The 16,131-nt window shown below is 47.4% G+C and overlaps 1 protein-coding gene across 1 annotated transcript; it reads right to left on the bottom strand.

Moving 5' to 3' along the window:
• Positions 1–218: 218 nt before the first annotated feature.
• On the bottom strand, positions 219–6,209 carry LOC129737708 (uncharacterized). The gene is made up of 2 exons (XM_055728868.1): positions 1,316–6,209; positions 219–907 (listed from the first exon to the last, which is right to left on the bottom strand). The coding sequence occupies exons 1-2, from the start codon at positions 6,207–6,209 to the stop codon at positions 219–221; spliced, it is 5,583 nt and encodes a 1,860-aa protein (XP_055584843.1).
• Between the last annotated feature and the right edge of the window lie 9,922 nt (positions 6,210–16,131).

Below are 16,131 nucleotides of genomic sequence, written 5' to 3'. Positions count from 1 at the left end.
ATATCTCCTACAGCTCTATTCACTCGACCAATCCTGCTATTTATTACAAAACCATTTTTAATTATCATATAAATTTCCAAACTAGTAATACTCACAAATTGTGCCTTTAAATTCAGGTTTTTACAGTCCAAACTTGCCCTTTCCAACTTTCAATTCAATTTTTCACTTTTTCCTCGCAAGCGGTGATCATTCTGACAGATGTGGAGGTGATCCTCAAGTCAGGTACGATCATCGGCTGCAGTGGTGCCAGAACATCCTCCACCCCGTGAAGCAGGTTCCAACTCGTCCTGGTGCGTACCAGGTTCACTATCTTTTATCTCCATCACCGCCAAGTTTGCTACCGCCCTTTTCAGCTTTCCTGATGCTGTTTGCACAACCACTCTTCGTATCCTTCCATCACGATTCGGGAGTAATTCTATTATTCTTCCTCGCACCCATGTCCTCCTAGGGCCTTCAGCTAAATAAACTAAGTCACCGATATTTATAGGGTTAGCTTCTTCGAACCATTTAGGACGTCTGTTGAGCGCAGGGAAATACTCTTTCAACCAACGAGCCCATGCTGCGTTCGCAAGGTAAAGGGATCTTAAATAACTGCTTCTCAGGGCCTCTCCCAGGCAGATTGGATCACGTTGAGGATCATGGTCTTCCGAGGAGCCTCCTCGAATGAAATGATTCGGTGTAAGTGCTTCGTTGGAATCCTGAGGCATATAGGTGAGCGGTCGAGAATTAATCATCGCTTCCGTTTCGGCTAAAGCTGTTATTAGCATTTCGTCATTCAATTTTCTTCCATCGTCGAGTGCTTCTAAACCAGATTTAACACTGCGGACCATCCGCTCCCAAACTCCCCCCATATGGGGAGTAGCGGGAGGATTGAAATGCCAGCTAGTTTTTGCATTGGTGAAAGTATCTGCGCAGTATTCATTTAGATGTTTAATCTGTTCTAATAATTCTCTATTGGAACCAACAAAGTTGGTTCCGTTGTCTGAGAAAATCTCAAGAGGAGGGCCCCTTTTTTGTACGAATCGTCTAATCGCCATAATACATGAATCTTTTGAGAGACTGTATGCTAACTCCAGGTGTACAGCTCGTACAACGAGACAAGTGAATACTGCTACATACCTTTTCTCTGTTCTTCTTCCTACAGTTACTTCAATTGGTCCCAAATAATCTAAACCGACATATTTAAACGGTCTCACATAAGGGGTTAAACGTTCCTGCGGTAGTGGTGCCATTCGAGGCGCTCGTGGTTCACATTTTTTGATTTTACAACGCTGACATCCTTTCGCAACTCTATCGATAGCTACACGTAACTTACTAATTTCGAACCGCTGACGAATCTCATTGAATATGGTCTCTCTGTTGCCATGGCCAAAGGTTGAATGATGATGTTCCAATAGTCGTTGTGTGATGACGTGACTCCGATCCAGAATAATTGGAAAACGTGCATCGAAGCAGGCATATTTGGCATTAGCCGTTCTTCCTTCGACTCTAATCACTCCATACTCGTCGGAAAAAGGGCAGAATTTATAGAGAGGACTAGATTTTTCAATTCTCCTCCACTTTTCCATCGGCAGATTACGGTTCTTCGTAAGAATTTTAACATCGTCTGGATAGGAATCCTCTTGGACCATACGCCACAATACAGTCTCTGCTCGACTGTACTCGGTTTGCTTCAAAGGTACAACAATTGAGGGAATGAATCGTTTGATGAATTTTTTCATTTTGTCTTCAGTCAAAACGGATTCGATTGGCAAACCTTTCACTCTCCGTTGACAATTTGAAATGAATCGGAAGACGGTTGCTATGGTTCGCACTAAAACATTCCATTTAGAGATTCTAGAAGGATCGATCAAGTTTGAGGAGAACTGCGGAAGATGTAGGAGAATGTGGGCCTTTCGTTCTTCCGTTGGATCATTTCGATGACTTCGTTGTTTCGGCCAAGCTTCCGGATTCTCGTACAAGAATGAAGGACCTGTAAACCAGCGTCCATTTGATTCCGGTTCTGTATCTTTGCCCCATTTAGTTAGGCAATCGGCAATATTTTCTCTAGTGGGTACCCAACGCCAACTTTCCGGTTCAGAAAACGAAAGTATCAGCCCGATACGCACAGCAACAAACTGTTTATACTTCCGTTGATCTGCTTTTATCCAGCTTAGCACAGTGGTTGAATCTGTCCAGATGAATCTCTCTTTTATCTCGATAGAGTGTCCATCGCAAATGTTAGACATCAAACGAGCACCGCATACTGCTGCTTGGAGTTCCATTCGAGGGATAGACAGATGTTTTAATGGAGCTACTTTGGAAACTCCACGCACTAGGTTTACCGCGACCCGATTTCCATTAGAAATTCGGAAATAAGCAGCACAGCCGTAGCCGTACTCGCTGGCGTCCGTAAAGATATGTAGCTGAATCGTGTCGTTGATTGCTATTCCATCAAAGTAATGACGTGGAATTTGAAGCTCAGCTATTTTTCTAAGTAGACGAGTCCATCGAATCCACTTTCCGTATTCCGCATCGTACATTCGTTCATCCCACTGAACGCCGCTTCGCCAGAGGTCTTGTATTATTAGTTTCCCGTGTATCATATATGGGGAGAGTAATCCCAGAGGATCGAAAAGGCTCATAAGGCAACGAAGGGCTATTCTTTTAGTCGGTCTTTCATCACTTTCGATATAACGAACCAAATCACCGTTGAATTGGATGGGGAACGAAAATTTGTCTTTCAATGGGTCCCACGTCATACCCAAAACTCGCTCAGAGTGGCCAACTTCGTCATTCGGTAGAGGAATCGATTCTGGTGTAACATTTTCACCCAGCTTCGATAGGACGTGTCGGTCATTACTCACCCAATTCTTCATTTCAAAGCCTGCTCGCTTCAGAGCTAATTTGACTTGCTCTGCTGTGTTTGCTGCTTTTTCAGGCGTGTCCGCGCTATCGAAATAGTCATCCATATATATTTTATTCCTTATTGCGTTAGTTGCCTCGGGATAATCATCTTGACATTCGTCGGCGTTCAGTTGCATTATATAGAGAGCTGTGCATGGCGAGCAGGCAGCGCCAAAAATCATAACGTCCATGGTATAAACATCAGGTGGATGTTCGGGATCGAATCGAAATAGAAAACGTTGAGCATGTTTATCCTCGGGTTTAATCCGAATTTGGTGAAACATTTCTTTCACATCGCCTCCGAATCCTACGATTTTCTCTCTAAATTTGTAGATTACAGATGGCAAATTGATTAAGAGGTCTGGGCCCTTTAGAAGCGCCGAGTTCAAAGAAACCCCATAAGCCGTGGCTGCCGCATCCCAAACCAATCTTTTCTTGTTGGGTTTCTTCGCGTTGCTGACAATGTTCAGTGGCAAATACCAGACGCGTTCCGGCGATGCCTCCATCAGCTCAAGTTCCGTAGTCTTATGGGCATATCCCTTTCGGATATAGTCCAGAATCTGTTCATTGACGTTACTTCGAAGTTCTGGGTTTTTCGCTAGCTTTCCTTCAAATCCTTTCAGTCGGTTCATAGCCATTTGTCGACTGTCGGGGAAACTTACTTGGTCGTCCTTCCACAGAAGTCCTGTTTCATATCTTCCGTTTATGAAATTAGTCGTCTTATCTAGGATTTCAATAGCACGTTTAGCATCTTTTGACTGGGGAAGTTGGCCGTTAAACATTACATTTTCTTCCAGGACAAATTGTTGTCGTACTAGGTCTGTTAGTTCGATATCTGCGTTACAATTACATGAGTGAACGTTCAGCTCGCCACTGCGTTGCGGGCGCGAGCTAACGGGGCCATAAACTGACCAACCTAGTAGCGATCTAACAGCGATTGGTTGCCCACGATGACCTATGCGACTTTCCAATGGTGCGAACATTTCCAAATTATCTAAACCAATAAGAATGCGTGGTTTTGCAGTTGCATACGAGGACACGTCGATATTTCGTAAGTGAAAGTATTTGTCGATCAGATTTTCATACGATAAACTTTGCTCTGGTAAGTCAAGATTCGCAATGGTACGAGCTATAATGAATTGGTATTGATTTGATAACTCTCTTCCTGCAATGGCTACTTTAACTCGCTTTGAACAATCTTCATTGCGAACGATGCTCGAGGTCCATCTTAATTGCAATGGTTCGGATGACCCATCCAATTTCAGGAGGTCTGCTAGCTCTGAATCCATCAAGGTCAGAGATGAACCTTCATCAATAAACCCGAATGTTTCGACAACTCGTTCTTCGTTGCGTAAGAAAATGGGGATTATTCTCAGTAAGACTGACGAATCGACATCTCTATGGGTATTGCAATAGGCAGTCGTCGCTGTTCCAGCAGAATTTTCTGGATGTAGGAGGTAATGATGTCTTCTTCTGCAATTTTCAACTGTACAATAATACCTCGACCGACATTTCCATTTTCCATGGTCGTAGAGACAAGTTTCGCACAACTTCCACTGTTCGACTACCTTTAATCGCGCTTCCAGATTTAGATTTTTAAACTTAGCGCAGTTGCGCAAACGATGATTAGTCATCCCACAGACTAGGCAGGGCTTCTTTTCCACATGACGTGATCGTATTTCTTCAGGCGCCTGAATGTGCGCATTCAAATGAACTTTTTCTCTTGGTTTTATTCGTTCACTTCTATTATCTTGCTTCGGGGGAGTGACGGTGATTACTTCACTCGCATCAATAACAATTTGTTTCATGAATTGTCCAAATTCCAACAACGTAGGATCGTCAAAATTTCGTTTGAAGCGTACCCATTCTAACTGGTTCGAGGAAGGTAGCTTTTCCACCAGTTCTTCTAAAAGAGTCGGATTCGAGAAGTGATTTCGGAGGTTCGCCGCATTCAAATGGTCACAAAGCTGTTCAACTGACATTCCGAAACGAATCAAGCTATCTAAACGTTCTGGTTTCGGTGCTTCCAATCTACGTACCTTCTGGAGCATGGTTTTCACAATAATTTCTGGCCTCCCGTACATCCGCCGTAATGTTTCCATAATAGTAGGGACGCTTTCCGGGAAAATAAGTTTAGTAGCTACTGCTTCTTTGGCAGCTCCACGCAAGCTTTCTCTCAGCCGCATCAAATTCTCTACATTCGAGAATCCACAAGCTCTATTGGCATCCTCGAAGCTATTCAAGAAGATAGGCCACTCCTCGGGACTACCAGAAAACGTTGGAAGTGTTTTTGGCCATATTTGTCTAGCTGCAGATTGTTCGAAGGTCAGCCTTGAGAACTTCTCAGGATTGGGTGTATTCGTATTTCTTGCTACTAACGATTGGTTATACTGATGGCTACGATAGTTGTCGCGCAAGTCGAAATCGTTACCCATACTCTCATTATCCGAATCGCCTTCTAATTCTTCTGTAATTTCTGGAACAGAATTATTAGATTGTCGCTGTTTGTTGATCCATTCTTCGGCTAATATGCTTTTGCAGGATACTGATACGGAACTCAAAGAATTTTCACTATCAGCTAACTCTTCTAGCTCTCGTTTCTTCTTTAAGAACTGTTCTTGAATCCTCAGTTCTTCTGCTCGTAGTTTATGCTCCTTTTCGCGAAATACTTTTTCCTCTTCCAAAATACGCCGCTTTTCCATCAACTTTAAATCTTCCAGCTGTTTCTCTTCCTGGAGGAGTTTGAGTTGCAACCGAGCACAAGATGAAGTGGTGGATTTTATCGATTTAGTTTTGCTCAATGTTTGTTGTTCGCTGTTTGGCACTTGTTTGACGGTTTTATCGCTCGAAGGGGACGGAATGTCCTTCAGCTTTTCCGCTCTGGTTTCGTTACCCTTAACATATTCCGATGTCATAGATTCAGCGGCAGAACTTGACTCGCTTGATGGTTTCAATCTCGAAGAGCCACCAGCAGTTCTTACCTTTGTCGCTCCGGGTACTTTGACAATTGTGTTACAAGGATCGGGTTTAGCCTTTTTTATTTCTTTTTTCGCTTCCTTTTTCTTCGTGCCGTTAGTATTCGCTAGGGTCAGCTTGGTCACGGTCACCGGAAGACTCTTCAACTGGATACAGTCATTGCACTCCCATGGACGTTTGGCAACACCAGGAGATACATCGGCACATGAGAGATGCCACCATCCGGAACATGTATCGCATGCCACCATCTTACCATTGCTTTCACTAGAGTTAGCTCGAGAACACCCTCGGCAATCGTGGCCATCCTCACTGCTTTTAATAGTACTTCCAGACTCATTCAAATCCATCCTCCGAATATTTATCTTTGAGTTTGTTCGGATAGTGTGGCGAAATTCTTGCAGCAGTACTGTGTTTCAGTAGCTCAAAGCTAAAATAGATTTTTATTATAAATAAGTTGAATGGATGTTAAATGATTACTACCTACATAAATGTCTCGCTCTATCACATTCAAATCAAAGGAATATCCGATTCCTGGCGTTCCATTTGCAGTGCAGTATCTATATAAAAAGTTTAGTTAACTTAGCATTATGGCACGTGGATTTTCTAACCTGAATTTAATACCTTCTCAAACTTTCCTCCTTCCTTCAACCTCGTAATATCTCCTACAGCTCTATTCACTCGACCAATCCTGCTATTTATTACAAAACCATTTTTAATTATCATATAAATTTCCAAACTAGTAATACTCACAAATTGTGCCTTTAAATTCAGGTTTTTACAGTCCAAACTTGCCCTTTCCAACTTTCAATTCAATTTTTCACTTTTTCCTCGCAAGCGGTGATCATTCTGACAGATGTGGAGGTGATCCTCAAGTCAGGTACGATCATCGGCTGCAGTGGTGCCAGAACATTATTTTTTTTATGTTGTTTTATATGTTATATTTCACTGAGCTCTGAGAAATATCCGGGAACAGTTTATTTGATCTTGTAAGAAGCAAAATTAAAAGATTCTGGACTCATAAATGTTTTCTCCAACGCAAAGTGGTATTTGTAATGAATCGCCATTTTTAATGGACAATTGAATCATTAATCGAATAAATTTTCTCATCAAACAATTATGTACAATGAAATACTTGACGGAAGGCCACTCAAACCTACAAAATTTATATAAAATACTGACGTAGGGGACACGAATCGGGTTATCCTAACGTAACTTTTTTAAATGACCAAAATTTTTAATAAACAGACCTTTTGTTTTACAAAATTCATGGGGCGCATGTTTTATTTGGCTGTATCTCGAAAAACTAATCGGTGGATTTTGAAGCGCAATATTTTTTTCCAGTCGTTTAGCGAAAAACAATTTACTTAACAAAATACATTGATCGATAACACATGTTTTTTGTTTTTTGAATTAATAGAACCATTTTATTTTATATGTCATTCAGTCAGAATATTTTTTCTCAATCAAAACAGTGTGAAAACCGCTGTTCGGAAAAAAAAAATTCACGCAGAAAATTATTTACTCAAACAAAAATTTTACATCTCGCATCAGCTCTTGTTGAGACCTCCAAGGTTTTATAAAGTACTTGAAATGTGTTCTTCATAACCTCCTGTAGGTGGGCCTTTTTACACTGATAAGGGTTTTATAAATGTTTTAATGCAGTTTATATGACTTGACGTTGTTTTATAACAAAGTTTCATAGCCAGCTAGCAGATTAGTATAAAACTAAAATTGTTACTTGGGGTGGTTTTCCTCGGGCCCTAAGGGAGTCTTTTTTTTAGTTGGTAACCACAGGTGGTAAATCCCGGTTTACGGATTGTATTCCAAGGCACGGCGAGCCACCGCGTCCCCCCAGTTTGCTACTCTGGGTCCATGGGTACAATGGGCAGACTCATGATATACTCCGTGTATACCCCCTACTCCCTAAACTCCACCTGGGGCCGCAGACCTGGTTCCCACCTCGAACTGTTTAGTACACTATGCTTCAATAGTGGGAGGTCTATTCGCGCTAATGCGCTCAAAGGCAATACTCATTAACGAGACCACTTTCAGCAAAACCTCTCATCCTTACGACTCGACGCCTGAACTCTCCTCTAACGACTTGAGAACCGACATCTCCTCGCAATGACTCGAGATTCCCACACAAACCTCTCCTCTTCGCGACTTGAGGCCTGATCTCTCCTCTGACGACTTGAGATCCGACCCCTCCTCGCATCGACTCGAGGTTTACCTCTCCTCTGCACGATTCAAGGCCCGATCTCTCCTCTAACGACTTGAAATCTGACCTCTCCTCGTAATGACTCGAGGTGACCACTTGTACCCCTCCTCTTGTTGGTAAGGGGCCTGATCCCTCCTCTTACGACTCGGGACCCGACCTCCTATCATAAAGACTCGGGGTTGACCACACAAACCTCTCCGCCTGAAGGTTTGAGGCCTGACCTCTCCTCTAACGACTCGAAGCCCGACCTCTTATCTTCAGGGTTCGAAGTTTGCCACCTTGCCCGTCGTGTGCCAGATCGAGAGCAGCTTATCCTGGACTCGCGCCTGTCACGGCACACGCGCGGGACTTAACGCAACTACTCGGATGATTCCCGACGAAGACGTCATCCTACACCGACTCGAATGGCTCGCCCGGCGTCGAGAGCCACTCTACCCGTGGGTATTCCCCGAACGTGGAATAACCCTTTCCCAACGATTTCCACTGCGAAGAAGGTCGAGTCTTATCCCCGCAGCTTCTGTCGTTGAGAACCGCTCTACTCGGATACTCCCCGAAGGTGGAGCATCCTACACACGAACGCGGCGCACCCACGGCATCCGCTACGCAGAAGGTATTGTCTTATCTTTGTAACTTCAAACCGTGGGGTCGGACGCACTCTACTCGACAGCCCCCCGTCGATGGGGTCAGTCTACTCCGACCGTTGTCCGGTCTTCTTTATCCCCCTTGGTTGGCAACCCTAGGATTTTTGGCCCGCGGATTTTCCTGCCCGTTGTGTGCCAAATCGAGAGCAGCTTATCCTAGACTCGCGCCTGTCACGGCACACATTCGGGACTTGGAACGCTACGACTCGGATGTTTCCCGACGGTGACGACATCCTACACCGACTCGAGAGGCTCGCCCGGCGTCGAGAGCCTCTCTACCCGTGGGTATCCCCCGACAGTGGTTAACCCTCTTCCCTCGAGATCCGCTACGAGGAAGGTAAAGTCTTATCCCCGCAGTTTCCCTCTTAGGAAGCGGAACTACTCGGATACCCCCCGACATTGGGGTATCCTACACACGTTCGCGGCGCACCCCTGACCTCCGCTACGCAGAAGATGATGCCTTATCTTTGTAGCTTCGATCAAGGGATCGGACGCACACTACTCAGATGCTCCCCGCCGATGGAGTCATCCTACACCGTTCGCGGACTGCCGTTGGTTCCAGCTCCTCTGCAGGGCAGTCATGATCCGGGTGAACCCATCGCTGACCGCGTGCCAAGTGTTGGAATCCGCACACATCCTCTGTACAACATTATCTGCTGTCGTGTCAGGCCCGCAGGCGGCAAATATGGAAGTACGTACCGCCGCAAACCTCGGACAGACAAACACCACATGTTCGGGTGTTTCCTCTACGTCACCACAATCTGGGCAATATGGCGAAGCCACATGTCCAAACCGGTAGTGGTACTTCATGAAGCATCCATGACCAGTCAGGAATTGCGTCATATAGAAGTCCACTTCACCGTGCCTTCTTCCGATCCAGCTCCCGATGTGCGGGATCAGACGATGGGTCCACCTTCCTCTCGTTGAGCTGTCCCACAGCTGCTGCCAGTTGGACATCGAGTCCTCATTGGCGAGATCTCGAACGTTGGGCGTGTCTCTGTTGTCGTAGCAATAGACATCCTCCTCTAGCAAAACCGAGATGGGCATAACACCCGCTACTACACAGGCGGCTTCGGACGACATGGTCCGGTATCCGCTGATAACCCGCAGGTTCATCAGCCGCTGAACGCTGCTAAGTCGCTGCAGGTTACAGCTTCCTCCCAGGGCCTGCCTCCAGGCCGCTGCTCCGTACCGCAAGATCGAAGTGGTCACACTTGCAATGATCCGCCTTTTGCTGCTTTGGATAGCCGAGGAGTTCGGCATCATTCGTGTGAGTGCGGCCGTGGCCATTGCCGCTCTCTTGCACACGTGTTCGACATGGCTCGTGAAGCTGAGCCTGTCGTCAATCATCACCCCTAGGTACTTAATTGCGCGTTTAGACACGATGTTGCACGGTCCAACGGCAATGGTACCTGTTTGGGGTGATTTCAGGTTGGTGATAAGCACCATCTCGGTTTTGTGGTGGGCTAGACGCAGGCACTTGGAGTGCATCCAGCGTTCCACTTCCTGGATAGCTACCGTGGCCAGTAGCTCAACCTCCGCTGTTGAGGAGCCCCTCGCCAAGAGGACTACATCATCTGCAAATCCTACGAGTTCGGCTCCCGATGGGAGGCTCGTTCGTAGGAGTTCGTCGTAGGTGATGTTCCACAGAACCGGGCCGAGAATTGACCCCTGTGGAACACCCGCCGAAACCTCTTGTGTTCGCAAACCCTCGCCGGTCATATACTGCAGTTGGCGATTGTGGAAGTAACTTTCCACAAGCCTATACAGATATGCCGGGATCCTCATTTGGATGAGCGACGACGCAATCGCTGTCCAACTGACACTGTTGAAGGCGTTCTTCACATCCAGAGTGACAACCGCGCAAAAGCGGAGCCCTCTCCTCTTGGTCAGCCTGGCTCTGTCCGCTACCTCGATGACCGAGCGGATGGCATCTACGGTGCTGCGACCTCGACGGAAACCAAACTGTTTCCCCGAGAGTCCGCCCTCACTTTCCGTGTATCTCTGAAGTCGGTTCTGAATCACCTTCTCCAGGACCTTACCCGCTGTATCCAGTAGACAGATCGGCCGATATGCCGATGGGTCTCCTGGACGCTTACCCGGCTTTGGCAGAAGAACAAGTTTCTGCCGTTTCCACGTGTCAGGAAACACCCGTTCCGTCACGTATCGTTGCAACGATGTTCGGAACATATCGGGGAATTCCCTAATCGCGGCCTTCACCGCGACGTTCGGAATGCCGTCCGGTCCGGGGGCCTTCCTCGGTTGGAGAGACTTGGCGATCTCGCGAAGTTCTTCCACCGTTATCCTCTCTTCGGCGCTGGTGTCCCAGTCATACGGGACTGTTGGCCAGCGGGTAACATCGTGCTGTGGGAACAGCTCATTGATGATGACTCTCAGTTTATCGGGGCACGTTTCAGGTGGTGCGCCCCCACTTTTAGTTCTGCCCATGACTATCCGATAGGCATCACCCCATGGACAGTCGTTGGCGTCACGGCATAACTGTTTGAAACGTGCCCTCTTGCTTGCGTTGATGGCCCTGCGGAGGGCCGATCTCGCGCTTGTGAAGAGTGGCCTACGCTCCGTTCGCTCTTCTTGGGTCCTTGCGTTCTGCATCCTGCGCCTTGCCCTATGGCAGTCGGCACGCAGACCCGCAATTTCCTCCGTCCACCAGTAGACGGGTGGCCTAGTGCTTTTATGCTTGGCCCTTCTCGGCATCGCAGCATCGCAAGCGCGAGCTAGAACCCTCGTCAGTTCTTCCGCGGACAGGTTGTCCAGGTTCCTCTCCCAGTGCAACGCTTCGACAAAGACGTTCTGGTCGAACTGCGTTGTCTTCCAGAGGCGTTCTCCTGTACGAGACTCGCGTCTACCTGTCCGCGTACTTGAGCCTAGCCGATAGCGAATCGCGAAGTGATCGCTATTCGTGTAGGCCTCGCTCACCATCCAATCGCTTACCAACCCCGGGCTACCGAAGGTGACATCTATGGTTGACTCGCTCCCGTTCCAACTTTGGTAGGTACTGGTATTCCCTACGTTGGCCAGATCCACATTAAGCCTCGCCAGGGCTTCTAAAAGAGTTTGACCTCTGGGGTTTGTGAGGCGGCTACCCCATTCAACGGCCCACGCGTTAAAGTCGCCAGCAATAACGATGGGGCTTTTCCCCATTAGCACATCCACCATCTTGTCAACCATAGTGCCAAACCTCTCCAAGGACCACCTTGGGGGAGCATAGCAGCTACAGAAGTAGATCCCGTTAACTTTGGCCACCACCATGCCTTCGTTTTCCGTCGCCACAACTTCTTGTATGGGGAAACTACCTGTAACCCATATCGCGGCCAGTTTGGCATCATCAGTCGCCCAATTAATGCCATTCGCAGCTCTGCGATATGGGTCTGCCACGAGCGCGATGTCCAACTTTTCCTCAACTGTCATCTGCCGCAACAGCTGGTGTGCTGTGTAGCAGTGGTTGAGGTTAAGTTGGACGACCTCTATGCTCTTGGCGCCCGGGGTGGTACCGCCTGCGCCTTTGTGTAGGCGGGGCACCTAGGGTTGCCAACAGCGTGGTCTCCAGCGCAGACGGGGCATTTAGCAGGCTTTTTGCAGTTAGCCGACTTGTGGCCGGTTTCGCTGCAGCGCCAGCATATGCCACTTCTGTCTGGCCCAGTGCAGTCGAACGACTTGTGACCGTTCAACAGGCACTTGAAGCACCGGTCCGGTTGCTGGGGGATGGATATCTGACAGATAGACCATCCCACCTTTAGCCGCCCACACCTAAGTGCGGCGTTTGCTGCTGCAACCGGAAGTTTGACCAGCCCAATCTGCATACCAGATTTGGGAGGGCCATTCCGCAGACGAACCGTCATCTGGTCAGAGCAGATTTTGCACTGCTCGACCAGTGCCACCCGCAGTTCGTCTTCCGTTGTGACTTCATCCAGGTTTTTAACCCGGATGGTCACCTCCTTACAGAGGGCACGCACCTCAGCCTTGTCGCCAAGAGCTTCGGCTGCCTTAACCGTAAGGGTCCCGCTGGAGTTTCCAGCACCACGCTTCAGTTCGAGGATCATCTCGCCGGTGCGTGTCCGACGGATCCTCCGAACTTTCTCGCCTAAATCGGCGAGATCTTCGTTCGTACGCATCTGTCGCAAGACATCTGCGTACGTGCCCTCAGGTGCTTTGACGACAATCGCCTCGCCCCTCTCCCTGACGCGACGTTTGCGTCGTTGGGGTTGGGGTTTGGCTTTTCCCGTCTCCGTACCTTTGGGCCTTCCCCTTTTGCGCGATACCGTCCGCCATCCGGTATTTGCGCTCGTCGGCTCATCTGCCTTTTCGGCAGGGCCTTCCGCCCGCTTGGAAGCGCTGGCCGCAGGATCCTGCCGGACAGACGGATCCTCCGCTCTTTTCTTAGGGTCCCCGGGTCTGAGTTCCCCGGGAGACCCTCTCTTACGTTTGCTGTTGCCAGCAAACGCAAGGCTGCCCTCTGTTTGGGCAAAGGCATTGACCTTCTTTGGGCGGATGGTGTCCGCCCTCAGAGGGGTCTCTGCCGGCCCTCGCTCTTTTGGTCTGGCGGCCTCGGGCTCCGCAAGCCGTTCCACCACAGCTTTGTTGGCTGCGATGAAGAGCTGCATCACCCTGGCTAGCTTCTCGCGTATTTCCTTGTGGATGTTGGACTTCCCCTTCACACATTCCACAAGGTCAGCGATGCCAGCCATGGCCGTGACCAACTCTACTGGAGCTCCCGGATCTTGGAGTTCCGGGGAGCTCAGTAGGTCTTCCAGCGCTTCCTGTACTTGATCGTACGGGTCCGCTCGCACATCGCTCGGTGTTTCCACCGACGTTGCCGTCGGGTCCACCGGGTTGGCAGATTGCCTAACCGGCGAGCGCCTAAGGCTACTCCCGCCGAACGGATTTGGGCTCTCGCCTTTGTCCGTTCCGTCCCTTTTCTCTTTGTTTAAATTTCTTTTCATTTTGAGTCCCACGAATAGCAAGGTAACAAACGGTCCACTGCGCCAGTGACCTGCTTAGCGCAGCAAGGACTGGGATACTGTGGGGTGTGTCCCGGTGCCCCACAGGCAACCGTTAGAGACTGGCGTGACTTAACGACCCGCCAGCCTTCCAGGTACATCGGCACGGTTTAGCATCACACCTTCACCAATCTATTAAACCATGGTTTAAGGCTTACCTTTGGGATAATCGAGTGGAACCACCGACCCTGCTCATCCTCGTCCCATTTGCGCTGCCAGTTGACAAGAGAGTTTCTTCGAGCCAAATATCAAAATTCGCTGAAGACGATTTCACGTTGATACGTGTCGCCTTCCATCGCTCCCACCTTTGCCAGAGAGTCTGCCTTCTCATTGCCCACTATCGAGCAATGAGAGGGAACCCAAACAAAGGTGATGGTAAAGCGACGTTTTGATAAAGCACTCAAATTATTTCGTATCTTCTCGAGGAAGTACGGCGAGTGCTTTCCCGGTTTTATCGAATGGATTGCTTCAACAGAGCTCAGACTATCCGTTACAATATAGTAGTGTCCATCTGGCCGTGATGCGATACTGTCCAAAGCCCAGTGAATAGCTGCTAACTCTGCTACATATACAGAGCATGGTGGCTGAAGACTGTGAGAAGCGCTAGATATTTCGTTGAACACTCCAAATCCTGTTGTTTCCTCTATAAGAGATCCATCGGTAAAGTACATTTTATCAGCATCGACGTGTCTATATTTAGCTTCGAAAATTCTTGGAATCAGAAGAGGGCGATGCGAGACCGGGATTCCATAAAGCAACTTTTGTAAAGCAAATATTTCCAAAATGGCGATGATGAAATACCATTTTTTCAACCATTTTGTGGTTAATGAACGAGAACTAGGAAAATAGTTTAAAAACTTCTTGAAAAATTGTTAAAAAATAACCATATTGGCGGTTTCGCAGAAAAAACCATAAAATGGTTATTTAAGAACCATACATGGTTAAAAAAAATTGTTTTTATTTTATTTACAAAAGGTTTTATTAGGCATTTTACTTATAAAGTTTTTATGTGCCGGGAGTATTTTTCCTAACTTTGGGTTAGTAAGAGGGGGGCCGTAATCGTCGCGGCTACTCAACTGTTAATTCAACTTTGTATAGGAAAGGAAAGGGGATTAACTGGGGTCACTTCCAAGAACAGTTTCCGTTAGGGTCCGGTGGTGGCTTCCTGTAGCTGTGGTTTCGATAGCTACCTCAGGGGTTTCGACTTCCTGGCCAGCCTTCTTTGTGGTGTTGTAGGACCCGTCGGATGAAAGTTTGTTCTAATAAATAGACGAAACGAGCATTAGATAGAGTACAGACAGAGGGGAAGAGGACTAAACGACCAGGTCAGACATTTTAAGATATTTGTATATAGGGTACAAATATTTAAGATCTAAGTTTGCCAAGATGTCTCGAATTGGAACACCAGGTAGTTTACTTTGGGCCCTAAGGGTATCCAGTAGCCAAGCCCTCGATCGATCAAACCGTTCACACGTCCACACATCATGATCAATGTCGTGGTAGCCATCCCCACAAACACAAACATTGCTTGTAGCTAGTTGTATACGAAACAAATGCGCGTCAAGCCGGCAGTGATTTGACATGAGCCGAGAAACCACGCGAATGAAATCGCGACTCATGTTAAAATGCTTAAACCATGCCTTCGTCGGAACCTTAGGGATAATCGTATGGAGCCAACGTCCTTTTGTGCCATTGTCCCAGCTAGACTGCCAAGCGTTAATCGCTAAAGTGCGAGGTATTGAAAAATATTCATTGTAAGTTATTATCCTCTCAAAGATTTCACCTTGTAACGCGCCCACCTTAGCCAATGAGTCCGCATTCTCATTGCCTTGAATAAGACAATGAGACGGGATCCAAGCTAAGGTAATCCTGTACGAATTTTCGATCAAAACGCCCAATATCCCTGAAATTTCCAGCAAAAAATGGGAAGAGCGCTTCATCAGTTTCATCGATCGAATCGCCTCAACGGAGCTGAGACTATCCGAATAGATGAAATAGTGGTCTACGGGCAGAGTGCGAATGTGTTCCAAGGTACAATAAATTGCGGCTAGTTCGGCAACGTAAACGGAGCATGGCTCTTGAAGCTTGAACGAAGCTTCAAAGCGCTCATTATACACTGCGAAACCAGTCGCGCCGTCGATTCTAGAACCATCAGTAAAGAACATTTTTGTAGGGTCAATTTCACGTACTTTTGATGCAAAGATTGAAGGAATGACGTTGGGTCGGACGTGATCTGGAATTCCACGGATGTCAGCGGTCATGGATAGATCGAATTTTAATAAGGAACTACTGATCGGGTAAAAGTGACTCGTGTCCGAATTTAACAAAGAAGGGTTTATTTCTAACTGACTAAAGGTTTGATAATTGTTTACATATTTTACTTACGAATTAA

Source organism: Uranotaenia lowii, chromosome 1 (assembly GCF_029784155.1).
Source record: "Uranotaenia lowii strain MFRU-FL chromosome 1, ASM2978415v1, whole genome shotgun sequence".
Classification (NCBI taxonomy): domain Eukaryota; kingdom Metazoa; phylum Arthropoda; class Insecta; order Diptera; family Culicidae; genus Uranotaenia; species Uranotaenia lowii.
This window is presented reverse-complemented; position numbering and strand designations above follow the sequence as displayed.

What these genes read in the sequence shown, in the direction of transcription:
- LOC129737708 (XM_055728868.1), bottom strand. Translation starts at nt 6,209, where the DNA reads ATGGATTTGAATGAGTCTGGAAGTACTATTAAAAGCAGTGAGGATGGC. An exon ending in TCGTCAGCGGTTCGAAATTA is followed by an intron (nt 908 to 1,315) that starts GTAAGTTACGTG and finishes AATACTGCGCAG; the next exon opens with ATACTTTCACCAATGCAAAA.